At 34.0% G+C, this 22,304-nt stretch overlaps 1 protein-coding gene and 1 non-coding gene across 5 annotated transcripts in view; both read left to right on the plus strand.

The window, feature by feature from the left end:
- LOC129905565 (actin-binding LIM protein 1-like) overlaps positions 1–22,304 on the plus strand; it is a 264,917-nt gene that overhangs the window by 205,246 nt on the left and 37,367 nt on the right. For 2 of the 4 annotated variants that reach the window (XM_055981063.1, XM_055981061.1), the window contains one exon: positions 15,668–17,107. In XM_055981063.1, coding sequence (XP_055837038.1) covers positions 16,723–17,107 — 385 coding nt within the window. In that variant the 5' untranslated portion in view covers positions 15,668–16,722. Of the gene's footprint in view, positions 1–6,969; positions 7,361–15,667; positions 17,108–22,304 lie in introns of those variants that run through there. The other 2 variants (XM_055981062.1, XM_055981060.1) reach the window with 2 other exon arrangements.
- Positions 20,750–20,889, plus strand: LOC129907940 (U4 spliceosomal RNA). The gene has a single exon (XR_008771225.1). It is a non-coding gene; the product is annotated as a U4 spliceosomal RNA (small nuclear RNA).

A 22,304-nucleotide genomic window follows, 5' to 3' on the forward strand; every position in this document is an offset into this window, starting at 1 on the left:
AATTCAGCAAAACGCAAACTGTGGCATCACCCGCTGCAACAACATAGGTGTATACAATATATACACTACAATCATATATCAGAAACATTAACTTTGCTCATCAACGAACCAACCTGTGTGTTTGTTGGGGCTGGCTGAAGCCAGCAAAGCGGGAAAGCCGATAATGGAAGAAACGTCATCGCCATACATCAGGGATGTTATTTTGCGCCGCAAAATTTATTGTTGATAATTATAATTGGTGATGTTTAAATATTTATAACATCTCATCAAGAGAGTGGAAAATTTATGTCATCTTAAGTTGATTGAGAGAGGCTTTATGCAAGAACAATAAAAAAAAGAATGAAATATTATGAAGAGTTAACAATGGATCATTATTCTTTAAATGATTCTTTTTTAACATTACAAATTGGCACTTTGTTAATTTATAATAATTTAATAATTATTATTATTTTGGATAAAAGAATTTTGTTTAGCATTCAATCTCTTCTGGACGACATACAATAAGCATTTGACAGTGTTGGGTTGGGAGACAATTTACGAGCTGATAGAACTTGGCATTTCAGGGTAATTGATAAGCTCCATTAAATATGCAACAACTTCATATCTCGAGAAACCAGCACAGCATGAACCTTTAAAATAATAACTTAAAAGAAGTCGGAACTATGTTAAACGATGTCCCGAATATCTTGATGTTAACTTCATCAACTACGTCACACATATTATAAATCAAATGTGAACACCGCCTTACAGATTGGAGGCTGTATTACTAAAATGTTTTATCTATGGAAATGGAAAGCAACAAATTCAACACACAACCATAGATAGAACATACCCTTTAAGCAAACGAGTCCGACCTCGGTCCGAATCCGCTCCGCCTAAGTCCGACCTCGACTACAAAACGGGTCCCACGGCGGCTCAAATTAGTATGGAGCCGATTTAATATTTATTGGTTTTTCACCACGATTTCTCCTTCCACTTTGTGTTCATACACAAAAAGTTGCAAGTGTGTGAGTGCAACCCCGTTTTTCTCGTTTTGAGGTCGGAGTGTCTTTTCTGAACTCAGTTTTCTTGCTTAAGCCTGGTACGCTGCTCGCGCTAAATTTTAGCTCCCATACAAATTATCGAAAATTTTTAGCCGAGATAAAATGGATCCCATACAAATTATCGATAACTTGTATGGGAATTTTATCTCAGCTAAAATTTAGCGCGAGCAGCGTACCAGGCTTTAAAGGGTAATCAGCTTTCGTATGTTTAATCTATGGAAACTTCTTATAAAAAAAGTCAGCTATTACATAAAGCCTCAAGAGGCGCGACTCTTTTTAAACATAATGACTGCAAAAAAAAAAAAGATGAAAGAAAAAATTATCCGACCGGAGAGTCGTGGGTCGTGAGTCCGAGACTCTTTTTTGATGTTTCTCTTTCCACTTTTTCTTTTTTCAACATTCCCTCTCATTTCTTTTTGCTTCTTGGTGCAATACAACAACAACAAATTTTAAATCAAAAGAGAAATGTCAAATTTGAGTCTTGGACTCAAGAGGCATCGTGTAATAGTACGCGCCTCACAGAATGATTATCAAAAGAAAATTAGAAAAAAAAGTCAAGCCTCTTGAGGCTTCATGTAATAGCTGACAAAGTTGATCACCACTGTTTTCTTTTTTAAATTTGTGACCAGCATGCTACTCGTCCGCACTCTCGATTAATTGTGGACATGTCATAGTTGATGTTGATTGTAAATGAAATGTCGTTTTTTAATTCAATCTTTTTGAATCAACTGTCAAATCTTAAAAACAAATTCGCACTCATCACAACATTCCTTGATCTTCACCGATCAATCGGGTTCAATTCTTGTCAAAAAAAGTCAAGCACCGCTATTTATGAATCCGTCCATATTGACTCCACTTTTTTGATAAGATGTGTTGATCATCACAAATCAACATATTGTGTACGCAGCCTAGTGATCATGAACATATTATACTCACTGATTTCCTGATCTCTATAACTCACAGGATCAAGTTATCAAATTCAAGGTAATATACACCCGCCATTTTGATGACGTCACGTGTGTATATTAAATCGAATGTGAACTCCACCTTACAATTCAAAGACAGGCATGCTTGATAAGTCTGAATTCCACGCTCTGACAAAATACCCAGAGTTGTTCAGGGTGCGTTCAGAGCGAACATCTAACACAGATGAAATAACTCTAGTTGAAAAAGGAGCTACAAAAAACGCTTGACAACGAATTCGGAGCGACCCAGAGTGCCCTAGAGCTCACAACGAACAAACCTACAGATGACCTCACAAAAACAGAAAGAGTTAGCATTACAAAATCTGAGTATATTGCCTTGTGTTCTTTATATCTTCGGACTGGAGATTGGATACATACAAAAAAAAAAAATGTTAATTCCAATTGAAGTACTGTTATAATAAGATAATTTTTTTTTGAGAAAAGTGAGAACAGAGAGTGAGAGATGTGTACCCGACACATCTTTTGTGTTCTTTGTCTATGGCAATAGAGATCAGTGACTTTTTCTCACTTTTCCTGTTAATACAGAAAGAGATATACAATTAATAGAATCAATAGGAATGAAGAAAACTGTTATAATTTGTATGAAATCCACTATCCTGTGTATTATAGAGTATGTAAAATAGGAAATTTTTACTATGTACAAACCACAACGCCGCAAAAGAAGTATAACTTCAAAAACTTTAAAAAAATTAAAATAACCAGTTTGGCAACCCTATCGCTCTGTAAAAGAAGTATAACACAAGAACCACAAAATTAACTCTCCCGACGACAAAAGTTTTGACATCACTGGAGTGGGTTGGGTAGGTAGTAGATATACCATTGTAGGTATTCACTGATGCAGCAGCAATATCAGCAGGTACACCTACTTGCTAGCTTTGCCGCATCCTGGAACAGTGCTTTATGTATCTGTATAATATGAACGTGGCCCAGTTAATAAAAATAAAAACCCAAGGAGTCTACCGAAAAACCCGGTAAAAGTAGCAAGCACAAGAGTTTGGATAGACGGACGGACACTCACTCAATCGTCGTCATCGTCATCATCGTCGTCGTCGAGTTGTATCTTCGTCTTGTCATTCTTAACGAATGTAGAGCCTGTATGTGTATAGTTAGCCGCAACGGTAGTGGTGGCTGTGCGGCACGGAGCGGCACGGCGCGTTGTCGTTTTAATGAAAGTCGGCGAAAGAACAAACCGCATCCAATTAAAAATAATGAACTTAATTAAAAGAGTGATATTATAGCCTGTCGTTTTAATTAATTAATAAATCTTTCAGACTTTGTCGTCGTAGTCGTTGTCGCCGTCATCATCAGCATCATCTACGCCCGGAGTCGGTATTGGTGGTGGTGCTGGTGATGGTTGATGGTGCTGGTTGGTGGTAGTTGGTTTGGTTGGCTTTGGATCTGGATCTGGATCTCTGGCTGTTGTTATTATTATTTCCATTTTGCTTCATAGGCCTAGCTCTTCTCATTCGCATTGCGTTTCATAGTTGATTCGTCGATTTCATCCAACTTATTGTGGTACACCATCACAGAGAGGCATCATGAGGAGGAGGGATTGAGTGGGGTGGTTGTGATGTGTCCTACTCCTGATTTGTCTCTCTTTCCCCACCGCTCACTTCAGAACACCACTGTCGTTTCTTCCTTTGACGCGTTCGTTTATTTTTTTTCTTTGCATACAACCAGGCGCTGTTATAAAGCAGGATGAACAACAGAGGCTTGAAGAGTAAAATAAAATGCACACCGGATAATTATCCACAATCACAGATCCATTCACTCTCTTTCTCGCACTTGCTCCTCTTGATGAGGATGGTGGTCGTTGTACCTATCAGTGGTGGTGGTTCCTGATGATGATGGTGGTGGATCCTCTTCATCAACTCCATTCTCTATATCATCATCATCTTCATCTCTTCGTTGTCGTCATCGTCGTCGTAGTCGTCGCCGGGTATCATAATCATCATTGTTCTGTTCCGTTTGTTGTTGTTGAGTTTGAGTGTTGCCGTTGTTGTTGTTGTTGTGCTATGTGTTGCTGTTGACATTGTCACCATTGTCGCATCGTGTAGGCATATAAATAATCAACAACAAGTAATTATTGTTATGCTCTGGCATGACACTGAGAAGTGTCATCGTAACTTAATACGAGCTGACAGTTTTTGTGCTGTTATCCGTTGTGCTGTGTTGCGATGTTTTAAGGGACGAACGGTTGCAGCGGGAGGTTGCGGTGGCGGCATCTTCTCACTCCATTTCTAGCGGTATGGTAAAATAAGAAAGGCACTCCAAGGGGGAGCCAGTATTTTTTTGTATTCATTTTTCATATTTCTTTTTTTCGTTTTATTGAAATATCCTCAGTTTCATTATTATACATTGGTGATGGGGTTTTTATTCATTTATTTTATTTTTATTCTTTTTTGTGTGCGAAACTTGATACTAATTATGATTGACGTTTGGGGACTCATCATCCAACATCATTATAATTAACCGCAATATGCAATCGGTTTTTTTGCTTATACTCTACTACTACTATTGTATAATGTATATGTATAAGAAGAGTGCGAATATGAAGTTCCATATTCGTTTTTTTTGCAGTATTTCGTTTGTTTTCTCCATGTATGTGTGTGTCTCTGTTTAAATTTGACATAAGGGAATATTTTTTGTTATATATACATATTTGTATGATGTATTGTATATAGTTTGCTGTCAAAGTCAATTTATGATAAAAATATGGACAATGAAAAATCTTTTTTTTTTGTATATTTTGTTTAATTTGTTAAGTAGTTAGATTTAATAATGGATAGTGTCTTTGTTTTGTACCTTTTCGATGAGGAGGGCGTTGACATTTGATAGAGTTTCTTTTTTTTTCTTGCTACGGTATGTTTGGAGGGGATTTAAGTCATTTTTTATTTTTAATGGTGACAAATCGCTGACTAAGCGTTATACGATTGTATGTCAGTAGAAAAGTTTCACAAACTTGAAATTCGCAGCCTGCAAAATAGTAAAAGAAAATATGTATTAATATTTCAAGTTGTTGGGAAACCATTTGTACTTCTGCAAAAATTGATAAACGTAGTTAAGGCTTAATGCAGAAAGCTTCATTTTTCATTGCAAAAACAAAATTTGTAGTTTTTTTTATACTGCTCACATATAGATATACACAAACAAAACTGTTCTACAATTATGATTTATGAGAGCTAGATGGTACTAAGATCACTAATTAATCCCTTTTTGTCGGCCTAAAGCCTAGTACGCTGCAGATGCGAAACGAAATTTTCCATACAAAATTTCGTTACGAAATCTTGAACGAAATTAATTAAATTTGTTTCGTTTTTGCTTTTAAACTTATTTTCTGATGTTTTTTCTTGAATTTTTTTATTTGTATTTTTATCATTTTTACTTTGCTATAATACCCGATGGTATTTTTTTGTTAACATGTTCGCTGTTGACTTTGGAGACTTCAACATTTTTCGTTTCGCTTCAGCAGCGTACTAGGCTTAAACTGGATAAAAAAAACGCAACAATAACAATGCATATAAGCCCGGAAACTAAGATGTTGTTGTATTTAACAATGTGCATTTTCTTAGCCCGTACTGCGACAGAAAAATTCTGTTATTGTATGCCCGGCAGTCGTAAAAAAAAAACAATGTCTTCTCATATGCGGGTCACAAAAACTGTTATACTTTGTGGGGAATGAGCTATCCAGGGTTTTAAAGAGATCAGGAACTGTGTAAAATTACGATCATACGTTAACGATTTAACTATAGCTTTCTATTTAATCAGTTGAAAAGATAGAGACATTACAGTGTCAATAATTTAATGTGTGATCGTAAGTCAGCTATTACATGAAGCCTCAAGAGGCGTGCCTCTTTTTAAACATAATAGTGCAAAAGAGAAAAATGATGAAAGAAAAAATTATCCGACCGGAGAGTCGTGGGTCGAAATTCTGAGACTCTTTTTTTGACGTTTCTTTTTCCACTTTTTCTTTTTCAACATTCCCTTTCTTTTCTTTTTGCTTATTGGTGCAATACAACAACAACAAATTTTAAATCAAAAGAGAAATGTCAAATTTGAGTCTTTGACGCAAGAGGCATCATTAAAACTGTTATACTGTGTGGAGAATATGCTTTCAAGTGTATTATAGTTATTTATATCTATTCTTGAATCACAAAAACGGTTATACTTTGTAGGGAATCTAGCGTTTTATAGAGATCAGTGAATCGAAAGCATCAAATCGAAAACCTGTACATACAGCAAGAAATACAGGGACCCAATTCTGCAAAAGTGAATTCCTCTGTGTTCGCGAAAAAACATGTAAATTGCCTTAAGAACAAGGCAGAGAAAAACTCACTCTTGCGGAATTGGGCCCCAGAATACAAGGTAATATACTCAGATTTTCGTTATTCTATCTGTTTCTCATTTTGTGACGACATCTGTATTATTCAAATTTTTTTATATGAAGTTTCCATAGATTAGACATGTGAATGTTTCCCAACTTGGTAGTTGTTTGTCTATGGTGTGTTGTATTTGTTGCTTTCCATAGATAACACATTCAAGTATGACTGCCTCTGATCTATAGCCTAGAACGCAGCTGAGGCGAAACGAAATTTTCCAAATTTCGTTAACGAAATCTTGAACAAAATTAATTTTGTTTAATTTTTGCTTTAAGCTTTTTTGTGAGGTTTTTTTATAAACCTAAATATTGATGTTTCAGTTTGGGTTCTTTTTTCATACAATTAAACGTACCGCTACCGCGTACTCTTCCGGTGTGTTCAAGCCTTAAGATAAGTACGTGAACGCACCCATTGTTGTTGTTGTTTTTCGGCCTATTTTTCATCCACGCAAGAAAGAGAAGCGACAAAGACAAGTGCTTTAAAAGCCCATACCACAGGTCGTAGCGTAGCTCCATAAACAAAAAATATACTTTTTTGTTTATGCATAGCTCCTGTGCTCCTGTGCAAGATCGCAAGGTGATCTATGGTTTTATAATCGTTACAAGTGGAAGTGGTCAGTGGATGAAAAAACAAGAATAAAATTCCAAATGATCCAAAATTCCCTAATTATAAAAAAGAACTTGGTTTTTAGTTCTATTCTAGCTACAAAATAATATCCTAAAAAATAAATAATTTTCGGTTGTACTACAAATGTTATGCTTTTTTTAACCTTGAAATTATTCTATCTAAATACGCCTACGCGTAAACAAGTTTAGATGTCTGGCTTCTAGCACTTGAGGGCAAATATTATACAAGTACTTGCCAGATGTTTTTTGTTTGTTTAATTTAAAACGTATTTGTTCAACATTTTCATTTGTCAAATGGTACTATATATTATGGTAAGCATAAAACTGTAAGTAAAGCCTGGTACGCTGCTCGCGCTAAATTTTAGCTCCCATACAAATTATCGAAAATTTTTAGCCGAGATAAAATGGATTCCATACAAATTATCGATAACTTGTATGGGAATTTTATCTCAGCTAAAATTTAGCGCGAGCAGCGTACCAGGCTTAAAGATTAAATTAATAATTTGCTGATAGCATAATATTATTCATATTTTAATTACTAGTTTGTATGCATGTAACTTGTCAACAATGTGGCAGTGAATGTAGCTATGTACATATATATAAACGACGTACTTCTGTTGGGTATTTGGTGTGTTTAGATTCCAGAACCGTGCTCTATAAAATGTTACTTAATTTTCCTTTTATTAGGTGCTGTTATGATCTCGTTCAAGGAGATCAAAACACCCGCGTATCAGCCTATGTGGGTTTTTAGCAGGTTGACTTTAGAAATCGGGGGCAAGTCTCCCGGTTTGGTATTGTTCCGTTTCTGAAGCCAGCTGAATGCTGATGTTTTTGCATTTTACCAGGAGTTTTTAGGCTTACCTTTCTTCTTGATTTCCGGTTTTATTGGAATGTTATATGTATAATATTACCTTTTTGATTAGGTTCTCAGGATCTCTCCTTTTAAGATGTGAAGAAATCACTTGGTACCGATTTGAGTACTAACGATTGGTATAATAACTAGGTCCTAGCTGATTTTGAGGAGCTAGCTAGTACCGAGGCCTAACTAGTACTCGGTCCTAAATTGACAGTTCTAGGGCTTAGTACTTGAGTGAAGAAATGAGTTGATACCGATTTGAGTACTAACTTTAGGACTAGGACCGGTACTAGCGCTAGGACTCTGTGAAGAAATCGGCCGTAAGCCCTAGTACTGTCAAATTGGTACCGAGTATTAGTTAGGACTCGGAATAAGTTAGGACCTCAAAATCGGTAGTCTAGCGGTTAATACTTGAATAAATGCCATCGATTTCATTCTTGTTTAGAGATATCTGACCGAATTTTTAAATTTCTTGTGTGTTCTGTCGCTCAACAAGTGCGTTTTTGTTGATTTAAATTTTATTGAATTATTTTTTTTTTTTTTGAATTTACCACAAATACCTGAAGTGAAACATGCAATGCCGAAACGGGAAGAATAGACAAAAGAACACTTTTTCATGAACAAGTACCAAACAAATATTTTGACTTTGTCCGATCTTTCTAAAAGTGACAATCAAGTCAAGAAAGATGGTCTTTATGTAGACGTTCTGCATTAGAATTTCTCGACGCTCGACTGCGCTGGAAGCCACTTACGAGTAAATTACACTCAAACATAGAAGGCAGAAGCCTACGACTACGTCGAACTTGCCTATAAACCATGATAATTTTTCCCGCAATGTAGTAAAAAAGACACAGGACGTGTTTTTTTAAATTATAATTTTTATTAAAATATATTTTGTATGTACAGTTGTGTTCAAAATAATAGTAGTGCCTGCAACAAAATAACACTTGTTATATTTACGGTGCTTCTATGGTTAAAAATTTAATTTCTTTGATGTCAAAGTTTGTAACGGTCAATTACTAATAAATGTATCGTAATTTTAAAGTGGAAAAGAAGGTGCCAAATAATTTTTCAATGATTTTTGGTTGTTCTTTCGAATTTGACCTGTTCAAAATAATAGTAGTTAAAGTTATTTTTTAAGAATTTAAAAGCGGTTTATAACTTAGAATATTTATTTTTGGTTTAAAAGTAAGTACTCATATAATTTGAATAATTTTTCAACAAAAAACGATTTGTTTCGGTTTTAATCTATTTAAAGTTCGAAGAGCAAAACACTGCAGTTCGGATAACGGAAACTTATACGAAAGCTGCTTGAAGAAGGGAAAACCTACTTGGAAATTCAAGTTTATATTAGGATGCTCCCCTACAATGGTAGCCAATGCAATAAAGTCAACGAAAAACTCGAAACGCGCGGTAGAAGAAGAAAAAAGACCGCCGTAGATGACAGGAGTAATGTCCAGACGAGCAAAGTTGAGCTTTCTGCATCGTTGTTTCACATCCAGAAGGCTTTAAGCCTGGATTACAGTGCAGTGAAAATTCGGAGGCGAATGTTAGACACTAATTTGTACGCTTGAAGTCCACGAAAAGTTCCGCTGTTAACAAAGAAATATGTTTAAATTCTTAAATTTTCGACCCTCCATGTTTAACTGTTTCCGTCGTATACTTTGGAACATATTCCGTATTGGGTGGACGTCGGACTTATTCTGGAGATCCAGTACCACCAAAGGGGACAAATATGCTCTCATCAATAAACAATATGTTACGCCATTACTTTGCTGGCCAGTTTATGTGGTCTTTTACAAACTGGATACGCTTTTTAACATGTTTCGCTGAACTTTTCGTGGACTTCAAGCGTACAAATTAGTGTTTAACATTCGCCTCCGAATTTTCACTGCACTGTAATCCAGGCTTAAAGCCTTCTGGATGTGAAACAACGATGCAGAAGGCTCAACTTTGCTCGTCTGGACATTACTCCTGTCATCTACGGCGGTCTTTTTTCTTCTTCTACCGCGCGTTTCGGGTTTTTCGTTGACTTTATTGCATTGGCTACCATTGTAGGGGAGCATCCTAATATAAACTTGAATTTCCAAGTAGGTTTTCCCTTCTTCAAGCAGCTTTCGTATAAGTTTCCGTTATCCGAACTGCAGTGTTTTGCTCTTCGAACTTTAAATAGATTAAAACCGAAACAAATCGTTTTTTGTTGAAAAATTATTCAAATTATATGAGTACTTACTTTTAAACCAAAAATAAATATTCTAAGTTATAAAGCGCTTTTAAATTCTTAAAAAATAACTTTAACTACTATTATTTTGAACAGGTCAAATTCGAAAGAACAACCAAAAATCATTGAAAAATTATTTGGCACCTTCTTTTCCACTTTAAAATTACGATACATTTATTAGTAATTGACCGTTACAAACTTTGACATCAAAGAAATTAAATTTTTAACCATAGAAGCACCGTAAATATAACAAATGTTATTTTGTTGCAGGCACTACTATTATTTTGAACACAGCTGTACATGTCCGTCTTTCTGAAACTGTCACTAACTCTCTGCTCCACGGCTCTGCTGCATAAAGGTCGGAGATCCGTTTATACCTCGAATACTTGAATGACAGTTTTCTCTATTTTGGGGACCTGTATCTCTGCATTGTCTATGTTTACCAGATCATACATTTCCCCACTCATGATTGCATTCTTGACTGAAAGTTCTTAATACAAAAATTGAATTTCTTTTGTTTCTTGGCTTCTTGTTAAGTTTAACTACATATTTTTTTATTTTTTTCAATAGACTTTTTATTTTTTTCTACATTTTTTCTAAATTTATTTTGTTAAATTCCCTTAAAATGGGCACGTTCAGGAAATATTAGGGGCTAAACATTCAGCCAAAGTCATTTTGTGAACGGAAATTTGAGTAAATTGCCTAAATTAGTTTGCATGTGATGCTATTGTCAAATTTCGAAATTTATTTAAGTATTTTACCGATCGCATGGGGAAGACACCAAATTTCAGTTAACTTTAATGAATAAATGATATTAATTATAACCGATAATGCACTTTTTACTCGTTTTTCACACAAATAAATTCAATTTTGCTAAATTAATTCTTTAATTAAAAACAATTTGCTGTCATGTTGACAAGAAAAACTTTCCTAAATTTTTAGTGAAAATTTTCTTGCCTAACTTTCCAGTTAGCTTTGCAATAAAATTACCTAAATTGGAAAGATTTTTTTTGACAGCTGACCAATCAGAGACCGAGAAATTACCTAAATATTTAGGGCCTAACGTTTCTGAACCTGCCCAATATCAAAATAAATTATTTCAAACATCAAAATATTGTCAGAATGACAGTTAGACCAGTTTTATACGTTTTAATTCTTAGGACCGCCTTGTGAACTTAGATCAGGTCCTATAAATGTGAAGAAATGCTCAAGGTCCTAACTTTTCCTTAGGACCGAGTACTAGTGCTAGGACCTGGTCTAGCCAGACCGGGTACTAAGCTGACTTAGGACTTATGTGAAGAAATTGGCCGTAAGTTTTTTGAAATAAGCTGAAAACCTGTACTTGAGCAGCAGAAACGAGTAGACTTGATTTAAAACAGTCGAAGTTATTCACTTCAATGTTTTTGGGAAGTGTGGAGTTGATGTCGCCATTAACTACAGAATTCATTTGATTAACTATTTTTAGTCCCTGATTGAAGTTGAAGTGAATTTATGTCTTATGTCTTCAAAATTTATCTTTTTTTTTCTCCTTCAAATGATTTTTGGAAATTATGAAAGATTTTACTTTCCTGATTTACAATATTGCGAGAAGACGAGACGAGAGCGAAGCGAGATTTTTTCTTGGTCATTTAAATCGTAAGCCATTTGGCAATGTTAAGATTTTTTTTGGGTACTGGTCTATTTTTGACAGGAAATAGATAAGAAGAATGTGTGTAAAAAGAAGGACATTTTTTGGCCAAACATCGAAAACTAGTATCAATTTTACTCTCTCAACGCTCTCGTATCGTCGTCTCGCAATATTGTGAATCAGGCATGAATCTAAATCTGGTTTTAGAAAAATTCTAGCACGTACCATTTTTTAAAAATGATTTTTTAAAAATATGAGTGTTTGTTGAAAATAATCCTTTGAGATTCGGTTGACCTTTTACAAAAATAAAACTAATATTCGTATTCAGCTCAAATTTGGAGGACTTATTTCTCCAATTTTATAATTAAAGTTTACACACTTTTTAAAATACTAATTGACAAAATCTGCGAAAATATTGAAGTCCAAAATTAAAAACACATACATATGTATTTGAAATCAGGGGGCCATGAATCGTGTTTGCAAGTCTATACTTTCATACGATAACGCAAAAAAAGGCAAAGTTAAGAAAATCCGGTCCCTGCTTATCATAATATTGCAATACCCACTGAGTAGGTCGTGTTCTATTTTATAAAATATGGCATTTTTAACATGATGTAACCTTCATAGGATCTTCGTACTCCTAATACGATCAAAAGTTTATCGTCATCAAAAAATTTAAAAAAAAAAAAAAAACCGATCCAAAATCGCGATCGCCGTTGGATTTTTCTGGGCTCTTACCACGTAACTTGTTAAAATCTTATTCTTATTTCATCTTCATTTGGTTCCAATAATTGTTTTTATGAAAGAATTGAATTCTGCCCGCTCGATTATATCGAACTATCTCGATTGTATCAAGTTACGTGCTGATACCCTTGCAAAAAAGACAAGATCATGATTAAAAGAGCAACCAAGATTTAATAGTCAAAAGTTTCTACGAAACATTTAACACGAATAAGTAAGTTTAAACAATCAGTTTTAGAGCCTTAACTTCTCCTAGTTTAGGTACAAATATTCTTAAAACATGAGTAAGTGCTATTTAGCTTGAGTAGTTCTCGGGTAAGAACCTCAATGAAAGCCATTACGTACAACTGTGTATTACATAGACACAAATGTACATAAGTTTATCAGTAAATCAACAAAACGTCAAATGATTAATATACGTATGTGACTCAATGAATGTTCTCATTCAATCCATCAAGTAGGGTTCATAATACACCACTTAGTTGTTGTCTAATCAGTTGTGATTCTTATCAATAACAACAAAAAGGTGCAATTAATTGACACTTAGATAAGATTATAATATTTTTTTTTGCTTCTAACATCATGTCAAGTTAGACACTCGGACAGCAAAAAAAAACTAAGAATTGAAAATTTAATCTTTTAAGATTTTGCAAAATGAAAAATAGACTTAGTTTTTAATAGTAGGTATACAGAACATTGATTCGCACGTATTACAAAAATAAAAACATTTAAACAAGAGTCTATAGCAAATGCATATGATTCATACACAACTTGTGATAAATTATATGAATGTAAACAAGTCATAAAGAAGGTAATTGTCTTTGATTTGAAGTGGGTAGGATCGAGTTTAATTTATAATTAGGTCATAAGACGGCGATAAAACTGCGTAGAAATTTGTTTTATGATAAGTAAACAAAATAAGTATATGTTTATGCGTAAATGTTCGGTTAATGCCCTTTTCGGTTCTTCAAAGTAAAATTAATAAATAAACTACATATCAGTGCATATAAAAAAAGGATAGTCAAGGTTGAAAAAACGGACGAAACTGGAAAAATGAGTCAAAAGAAATCTAAGTTCTCTAGCAACTTTGACACTGCACCCTTATTTACAGGATATATGTAAATCAGGCCTTAAGGATTACAGTAATATTTTAGTTAAGATCTCGTAAAGTACAACTTTATTCGTAAGAGAATCGTTTCGCATTGTAAAAATGTCTGTTTTCAAAATTTTAACTGGATAAAGTACTAGATCAATATTTTCCCTCCGTGCTTCGATGATGTATTTTTAATTTGAACGTACTACCAGTTAAAATTTAAGGACATTGTGTTCGAAAAGAAGCTTGAAATTTAAAGTTTTTAGTGCAATTGTTTCAAGTAGCTTAGTTTATTTATAGTTGTTTGCTTAACATGAATCTGAAGTTATTCAACATCATATTCAAAACTGATGATATTAATGTTTGGTAAGAGATGTGGAAGCAGTTTCAGTATCATCAAATTAATGTACACAACCACTATTCGACTGATATTAATGTTCGTATTGATTTTCGGCATAATATGATCAGAACTGATACTGTTAAGGTATCCCTTGGCTAGGTTCTCAAGGGGCACATGAAGGAAATGACAGAAAATGGTGATCGTTGCATCTTATGAATATCCACCGACGAGTTAAAGTACCTTGGCATCTGGATAGATTAGTTTTCTATATTTCACTAGACATATTGATACTGTTTTGATCAACGCTAAGGGAGCCTTTGGCCTGAAGATTTTGTTTTATAGCGTTTTATATCTATAACATTAACGTTGTGAAATTTAAATTCGCTATCTTAAGCGCAAGAGGGTGCTAGTGACAGTTCAATTTTTGGGTTTTGTAGGTAATCTTGATTTTTGTTTTTTTCATATTTCATTTATGTTTTACTTGTCTTTATAAAACATATAAAATATTTTTTTTTTCGAAAAAAAAGTGAGAAATATTAAAAATATGTACTTGTTGACGAAATTTATTTCGAAGTGACCCCAGAAATTATTATTTCGATATTTTTTCAGAACAAGTACAACAACCATAACTTTCAAGCAACTTTTAACTAAAAAAAAAAATTTTTTATTTTTTTCCAAAAAAATAAAATTTTTCAATATCGATCAGCACCTCCTTCTATATAAGATAGGAGGCTAAAAATTCAACAGTATGATATCAATAGTATGTGGAACCAAACTAGGGAGTGGCCCAACGTTTATTTGAAAATTTTATTTTTCCCATACAAGCGTGGACCACTCTAATGGGTATGGTTAAACGCAATGCTGTTTCTGACTGGGACCGAAAAAATAGAGTAAAGCAGGAGATACAATTTTGGTGACTCAATGCTAGTTTTGATTTGTCGAAATGATTGGTTTTAAGCTAATATGAAGTATATTTTATTTTACAATGCTAGTTTTTTTGATATTTTTTTTGTCCAGATGTAAGTTAGTCACAAGTTAAAGAACATCAAAAATGAATTAAAAAAGCACTTGGTTCGTAAGGAAAGGATGATTGAACCACAGTGACTGACAGTTCCACTTTGACTTAAAAATTATCCTCTACGACAAAAAATTATGCCAAAAATCAGTTAATTAAAGTGATTTTCACCCATTTTAAGTTTTTTTTGCTTTCAGTGTAGACTACTTTTGCATTGAACTGGATAAGCAAAATAGTACAGAAAAAAAATATGTAGGTCAACAGGTTTTGTCTATTAAATTCCAATTTGTTTGTTGTTCCCTAGGCACCCGTCTTTTTGACTTTTATTAATGCACTATCTTCACGTTTGTTCCGACTCTATAATATTCTTTAATTAACGATTAAGTCTGTACAAATCAAATATCTATCATATACACATCCTGATCATAAATCAATGATGAAAAAAACTTTCTCTAGAATCTCCTCACATCAAAAAAGTAGGTTGATGTCTCTATATAATATCTAATTGTCATAATAATTGATAATTATACCTAATTGACAACTCATAAATTAGTTATAAAACAAAGACAAAAACAAACTACATAAATCGATTTTTAATCTCATTATATTCAATAAAACTGAAACCTCTTTATTTTTTATTAATATTAAAGATAGTAAATACACCCAATTAACAATAATTCTTATCTCTCTTCATGTTGTTCATTTTGTCTTACTTTTCCCCTCTTTTTAATTAATTTCAGATAGCACAGCACTAATACCAATAATAATCGTCATCATCAACATCGTTGTGTCGTCGTTATTGTAGCCTACGTCGTCGTCGACGTCGTCATCATCGTCATCGTCGTCATCATCAAACATAATTATCGGAAACATAGCGACATCGACCGCAGGCATAAGAGTAGATAAATAAAAACAAGAAAGAACAAAACAAAAAAAAACGATACTCAAGCACTGCACATCCATGAGAGTTTTATTAACTCACAAATCTGGTTTAGTTGCTGTTTTGTGTCGTTTTTTTGTCGTCTCCATCGTCTCCCTCCCCCTCCTGTTCTTATAGACAGATAGATAGAACGAACGAAGTGAGGGAAACAAATGAGAATACAAATAAAAAGGTACAATAACAACAATAAATACAATCACCGCGCGCCAGACCTAGCAACATCCTTCAGCTTCGGCTTTGGATGCATACCAGCTCCAACAAGAGCAGTCGTAGTAGATATACAACCTCTTCATCTCCCAACAACAACAACAATATATAGCTTGAAGTACCTACTACCTCTCAACTTTCCAAGGAGAAATCTCAGAACATATACAAAGATACAACTCCTCGGTCCTCGCTCTCTCTCTAGATATACAAAGCTGGTGCAACCTGTTGGATCAGCACGAAATACTAAGAAAAACACACGAAAAGGTTGAATACAAAAAAAATAACAGAACACGAAATATCGCCGGTGTGCCACGAAGGAGCTGCACAAAACAAATTGCCCACAACAGATAAAAATAAAAAAAAAAAGTATAATTTCAGCCAAAATAAAAAAAGAGAGAATCAAACCTATACATTGACAGACGGCACAAAAAACCGTCAATCCCCAAAGAAAAATTAAAAACACTTGTCCTCAACCGGAAAATAATAATAAAAAATTTTTAAGACCAAAAAGTTCCGCGTCAAAATTCTCTAAAAAAAAAAAAAAAAAAATACAAAAAAAAAACTTATATCACAGAGACAAGAATTACAAAATATTCATAAAAAAAAGGTCACAATAATAATTACAATAAAAGCGAGCTTACAAATCGCATGACAGACTCATATTCATCGTCAGATCTAGAATCGTCTGATTTTTTGCCTTATAATAAAAACGTCAAACTGGCGGCTACCGTAGCAATGAATACCCCTTACCATCCGTATTCGGATATAACGCCACCACATCATCCGCCAAGTCCGGATAATAACAATTATCCGCCAATGCCTGGCGGATACCACAATGGGCATAGTGGTGGTGGCGGCGGAGGCGGTGGTGGTGGAGGAGGTGGCGGCGGTGGGGGTGGCGGACACACACCCCATCTGACGCCAATGGAAGACGTTTCGCCAGACTTTCACCACCACCATCATCATCATCAGCACCATCACCAGCAGATCACCAACAATAATAATCCGATAAAACAGTGTGCCGGTTGTGGGGGTAAGTTTTTTTCATCTTTATCTTCTTCAATATTTTTCAATATTTGATAAGTTTTACTTTTTAGTATTTATGATTTCTGTTTGAGTTTTTTTTTCTTCTTCTTTTGGGGAAATATAATAATTGGAAAGAACATTTGTGAGATTTTAAAAGAGACAGAGTGTTGCAATGAGTTTGACTTTTTTTTTATTTTTTAAGAAAGTTTATAAAAGAGAATAAATAACTGATTTATTCAATGGAATGAATACAACTTGTAGATAAAAATATTTGGGTAGGTATACAGGGTGCTTTAAATAAAAAAGTTGAAACAAAATGGAATTAAAGAGCAAAGAGCAATAGCATACTTTAAGTAGTTGGAAAAAATGGCGATATATTCAATGAAATAGATAAACAAATGAAGCCCTTCGAGGATAAATGAGCTAAATGATGTGCTTTCTTGCATACATAGCTCAAACTTAAAAAAAAAAAAGAAAATGTAAACAAAAGTTGTTGTACCTGGGCGAAACGCATTATTTTGGACTAAAAGTCAAAACAAAACAATAAAATTGAATTTAGCTCAAACTTAGGTCTCGAAAGTCCGTTTGTCTGTCAGTCTGTAAGGATTTCTGTTGGTCTGTATTAGGAGCTTTAGGATAAACGGATTGAGCGATCCACTTTAAACTTGGTATGTAGCAGTATTTTGACCCAGTACAGAAGGGTTTTCGGAATTAATTTTTTGGTCAAATATAACTGTACCTGTCATATACCAGAAAAGTTACAGAAAAGTTAAATTTTGGAAAAGTTAAATTTTCTCAAAAACAGCTCCTACGATTTTGATTAAAAAAACTTCAAGTATTACTTTTTAAACAAGGTCTTTCTTTTAATGAAAAAAGTTTTGTTTCAAAAATCATTACTTCCTCCCAAATAACTGGTTTACCTAATCTTAAAGATTTTTTTTGTGCAAAGGCATTTATGTAGCCTGAATATATATAAATCAAATTTTTCAAAATTAACATTTTTGAATTACAAAAAAAAGGGCATTTGTTTTTTTTTTAAATATTTTTGAGTGTTGATTAAGACTTAGGCCCATTTCACACATTGCCGAGAACCGGATCGGTTTCGGGTAAACGCCTCTTTTGGCAGGTTGCAAGATACACATTTGTGTATTTTGCAACCATCTAAAAGGGGCGTTTTCCCGAAACCGAGCCGGTTCTCGGCGACGTGTGAAATCGGCCTTACTGCAATATAGCATACCAGCTTTATTTAAAAACTTTTTTTTCAAAGAGTTATTAAAAAAACGCCTAGTTACGATTTTGATTTTTTTTTCCTAAAAGTGCAATTTTATAAAAGAAATCACATTGCAAACTTCTTTTTTGAGCTCGAATTTACTTTAGATGTTGTTTTTTGCATTTGGAGTAGAAATTTTACATTTTGTCTCAATTTTAATATAAAAAGTTTAACATTTAACATTTAAGCAACATGAATTCTTTAGGCAAAAAATAAACTTTGACAGATGAGAGCAAAGAGCACATGTCATGTTCCATGTAGCGGGTTTGAACTGAGATCATGCTTAAAAGAGGAATGTTGCGGATAAATAAATTGCATCACTAGATTTTTCAAATTCGAAAGTGGTAATGCTAACATGATGGATATGTAAAAATTTGTATATTGAAAAAAAAAGTTACGCATACGCCACAGTGACCTTTTGAGATGAAAATCATAAACTCTCATTGAATATTATGAGATGAAGAAGGCATGAAGAAAAAGTTTCAAACTTTGTCCAAACCTATTGCATGAACTCTAAAAAGAAATTCTTCCCTTTTACATTAGTCGTTTGTACTAAAAAGACAACAAAACGACTTGCTCCATTTGTGTTAAATTACAAATGTTTTTTCCCAGCACCCTCCTTTGCACTTCTTCAATATGACACGATATTTAATTTACTAAATCTCAATTTTGGCCTCCAGAGGGAGTCGTTTTTGTGTCGTTTTAGTACAAACGACAATTGTAATAAAGGTAATTAGCATCAAACGAAGCCAAACAAAAATTTACAAAATAAATGTTCGAAACTTCGACAGAAATCGTTTAACGAAACCATGATCAAACAAATGATAAACAATTATGAGGAGCCAGAAGAACAAAAATTTGTAACAAAAGTCCTAAGCTCAGACAAACAAAATTAATATTTGGGAATTGCAACCAAAACAGATACAAAAACTGCATCAATCAGAGCAGGAACAACCGTAAAATAATATCAGGGTTCTTCAAAGGCCACTGTAAACATTTGAAAACACCTCAACAATGCACCTACATGAAGAGACACCAGAGACCAGATAACATACTGGGCAACTGCGAAGCACTACCGTATCTTAAAATATGTACTCCAAATAATTAAATACCTAAGAAGTACCAACCTGGCGACCGTGCCACTAAGTAGTTTGTATGTTAAAATTGGGGGCGCAATAGAGTAGTGCAACCTTCCCACATACATTCATTCATTCAGTGTAGGTATTCTTACCTACGTTATCACTTCCGGCTAGAGATCATCATTTCTTGGGTTGGTGCCTACACTAGATTATAATTAATTTATCATTATCATTATCCAGCATGTGTTGGTATCTAGAATCCGTATGATATTCTACCTATTCGTATTTTAAAAATTGTATAGTCATTGTGCATAAGGAATTTTAAGAATTTGATTGGGTTTCTAACGAAAGATTTCGATAACACAAGTCCAACAAGAGTTATTAAAGATATTGATCTTTCATTCACAATTTACCTTAATAGGTTCGTACCACCTAGTTATTATTTTATGACGCTTCCTACATAGGTAGGTACTACTCAAAAACTAATAAAATAAATAGGTACCTACGTCAACATCTATCTAAGAACCTACCTTTACCTTAATAGAAAACAATATCAAGAAAGAAGGTAGGTAAATTCTCGGCATTTATCACCAAGAAAGAATACCTTCAACAAACTAATCGGAAATGGCGACTTTAAACAATAAAATCCTCTGTCGATCACTTGAATTAAATTGCTCACATCAACTCACAACAAAAAGAAAACCCTCGTAACTTATACGAAGTGAAGAAATTTACCCACAAAACCAACAAAAGAATTATCAACCACCTATTAAGTTCCAAGTACCTACTTAGTTATCAAAAACACATTTTTATTTAAAGAATAAAATTCTTTAATGAACAATGAAATACAAAAAAAGAAATTCATCCCCCAACGACAGCAAAAATCCAACATCTTTTTTATATCGCACACCTGGTGAGGGTTAAAGCCGATGGTATAAAATTCAAAAGGCATTTCTCTTGACCTGAGTTTACTCACATTACCTACTCGCGATCGCGATCAATATTCAATTTTTTGTTCTGTAGCTAAGCAAGAAGCCACACATCCAACGATCCAGTCATCGAAACTCGAAGCACTACATCAGCGATCAGCTAGCCCAGCAGTTTCTATAGTGAATAATCATACTTGTATATGTAACCGACACACACATTATAATAATGACGACACGATCAGTTGTTGGAGAATTCAATGGCAATGGAAGAAAATAAAAACGAAAAGATCTTTTTTCGTTTAGTTTCTTATAATTCACATTTAGTTTGAGCAGAATATTTCATAAGTAACCGAACGAGAAGTGATGAAATTAGCTTTGCGCAGAGGCGATATCGTAACCAATGAGGTTCTACCGAGGTGCGATTATTGCTAGTTGAAAACTTTAACCAATACCCCGCCATGAGGACGTGAAATACCGTCCGCTACGGCAATTTTTGAAAGCCCGAGAGGGCTAATAAGCAATTTCATATTATTATTAGATTTTATTTATTTGATATCAATATTTAGGGAATTTGAATTACTTAAAATAGTTTGAAGTGGAAACGCATCAGCTAGCTAAATGTTGTTTAATCTGTTTTGTTATTGCTTTGACGTGACGACGAAGTGGAAGTGAATAGTGATCACCAGAATGTGGTGGTCGTTTGTATGTGTCGTTTTGATAAATGATGAATGGAAGCAATTAATAGTAATAGTAAGTTAGTTGGTAATTCAATGCGATGTTGATAGAAAATTATTATTGTTTCATTTTTTGATTAAAGTACTTTTTGTTGGTTTGATGTGTGGTATCGTTTGTCGTGATGATCGTGTTTTGTGAATGATAAGATTTATAATAGTGTGGACTCGCAAATAAATTCACTCGGTGAATTTAAATGGAATAGGTAGGTTAGGAATTAGGTATTATTTATTTTGTTTTAAGATGTTTAGTTATCAGTTAGGTTTTAACTAATTAGGTCAAGGCAATACGACGGGTAGGCATAGGTACCTATATAAAATTGTTATGAATATGATAATATTAGGTATGCTGATCAATTGAAGCGTTGAATTTGAGATGATGTGTTGATATAGTTATGTATTTCCTCCAATAGAAGATAGGTACCTGTTAAGGCCCCAACCCATAGAATCCGTTGCGTCCGTTCCGTCAATCCATCCGTTGAAGTTGAAGTTTGGGACAGAAAGGGGTGACCCATAGAATACGTCGTACGACGGATTGCTTTTTGACAGCTCACTTCAAATTCCGAGGTGTGTTCGATATTTTATCGCTGAATGTGCACTAAGGAAGTTCTGATGCAAGAAATTTTTAACTATTATTGTTGTTCTTTTTTGTAATAAAATAAAATGCGCGACTAGATTTCATGTAGGTACTTGCTCTTCAGTTAAAAACAATTTTTAATAACAGATTATCATTTGTAGATATGACTTTGGCATAGTAAAATTGAACTCTACAACAGAATTTTAGTATTTAATTGATATAATTTACAAGATATATCATTAAATGTTACTTTTATTACAATTAATTCACTAATGAATACTGAAAGTTCACAACTCATAAAATCGAAGAAGAAAAGAACGCAGTTCATTTAGTTCTGAAATTCCCCGGTGTGCACTCTAAAACAGAAAATTGAACAGATCTATTGTTGACAACCAATGTCAAACCATACGACGGATGAAAAAGTAGAAAGTTGGGCAACTTCTTCCGTCGAAACCGTCCGTCTCCGTCCGATCCGTCGCTGATGGGTCGCTTCTCATAAGAACGTGTGTATTTTATCGAGCTGTCAGTCAAAAACTTCGACGGAAAGGACGCAACGGATTCTATGGGTTGGGCCCTTAAGGACCATTTGCTAAAACGGAACTTAAATCATTATGTGAA

The sequence above is a fragment of the Episyrphus balteatus genome, chromosome 1 (assembly GCF_945859705.1).
Source record: "Episyrphus balteatus chromosome 1, idEpiBalt1.1, whole genome shotgun sequence".
NCBI lineage: Eukaryota > Metazoa > Arthropoda > Insecta > Diptera > Syrphidae > Episyrphus > Episyrphus balteatus.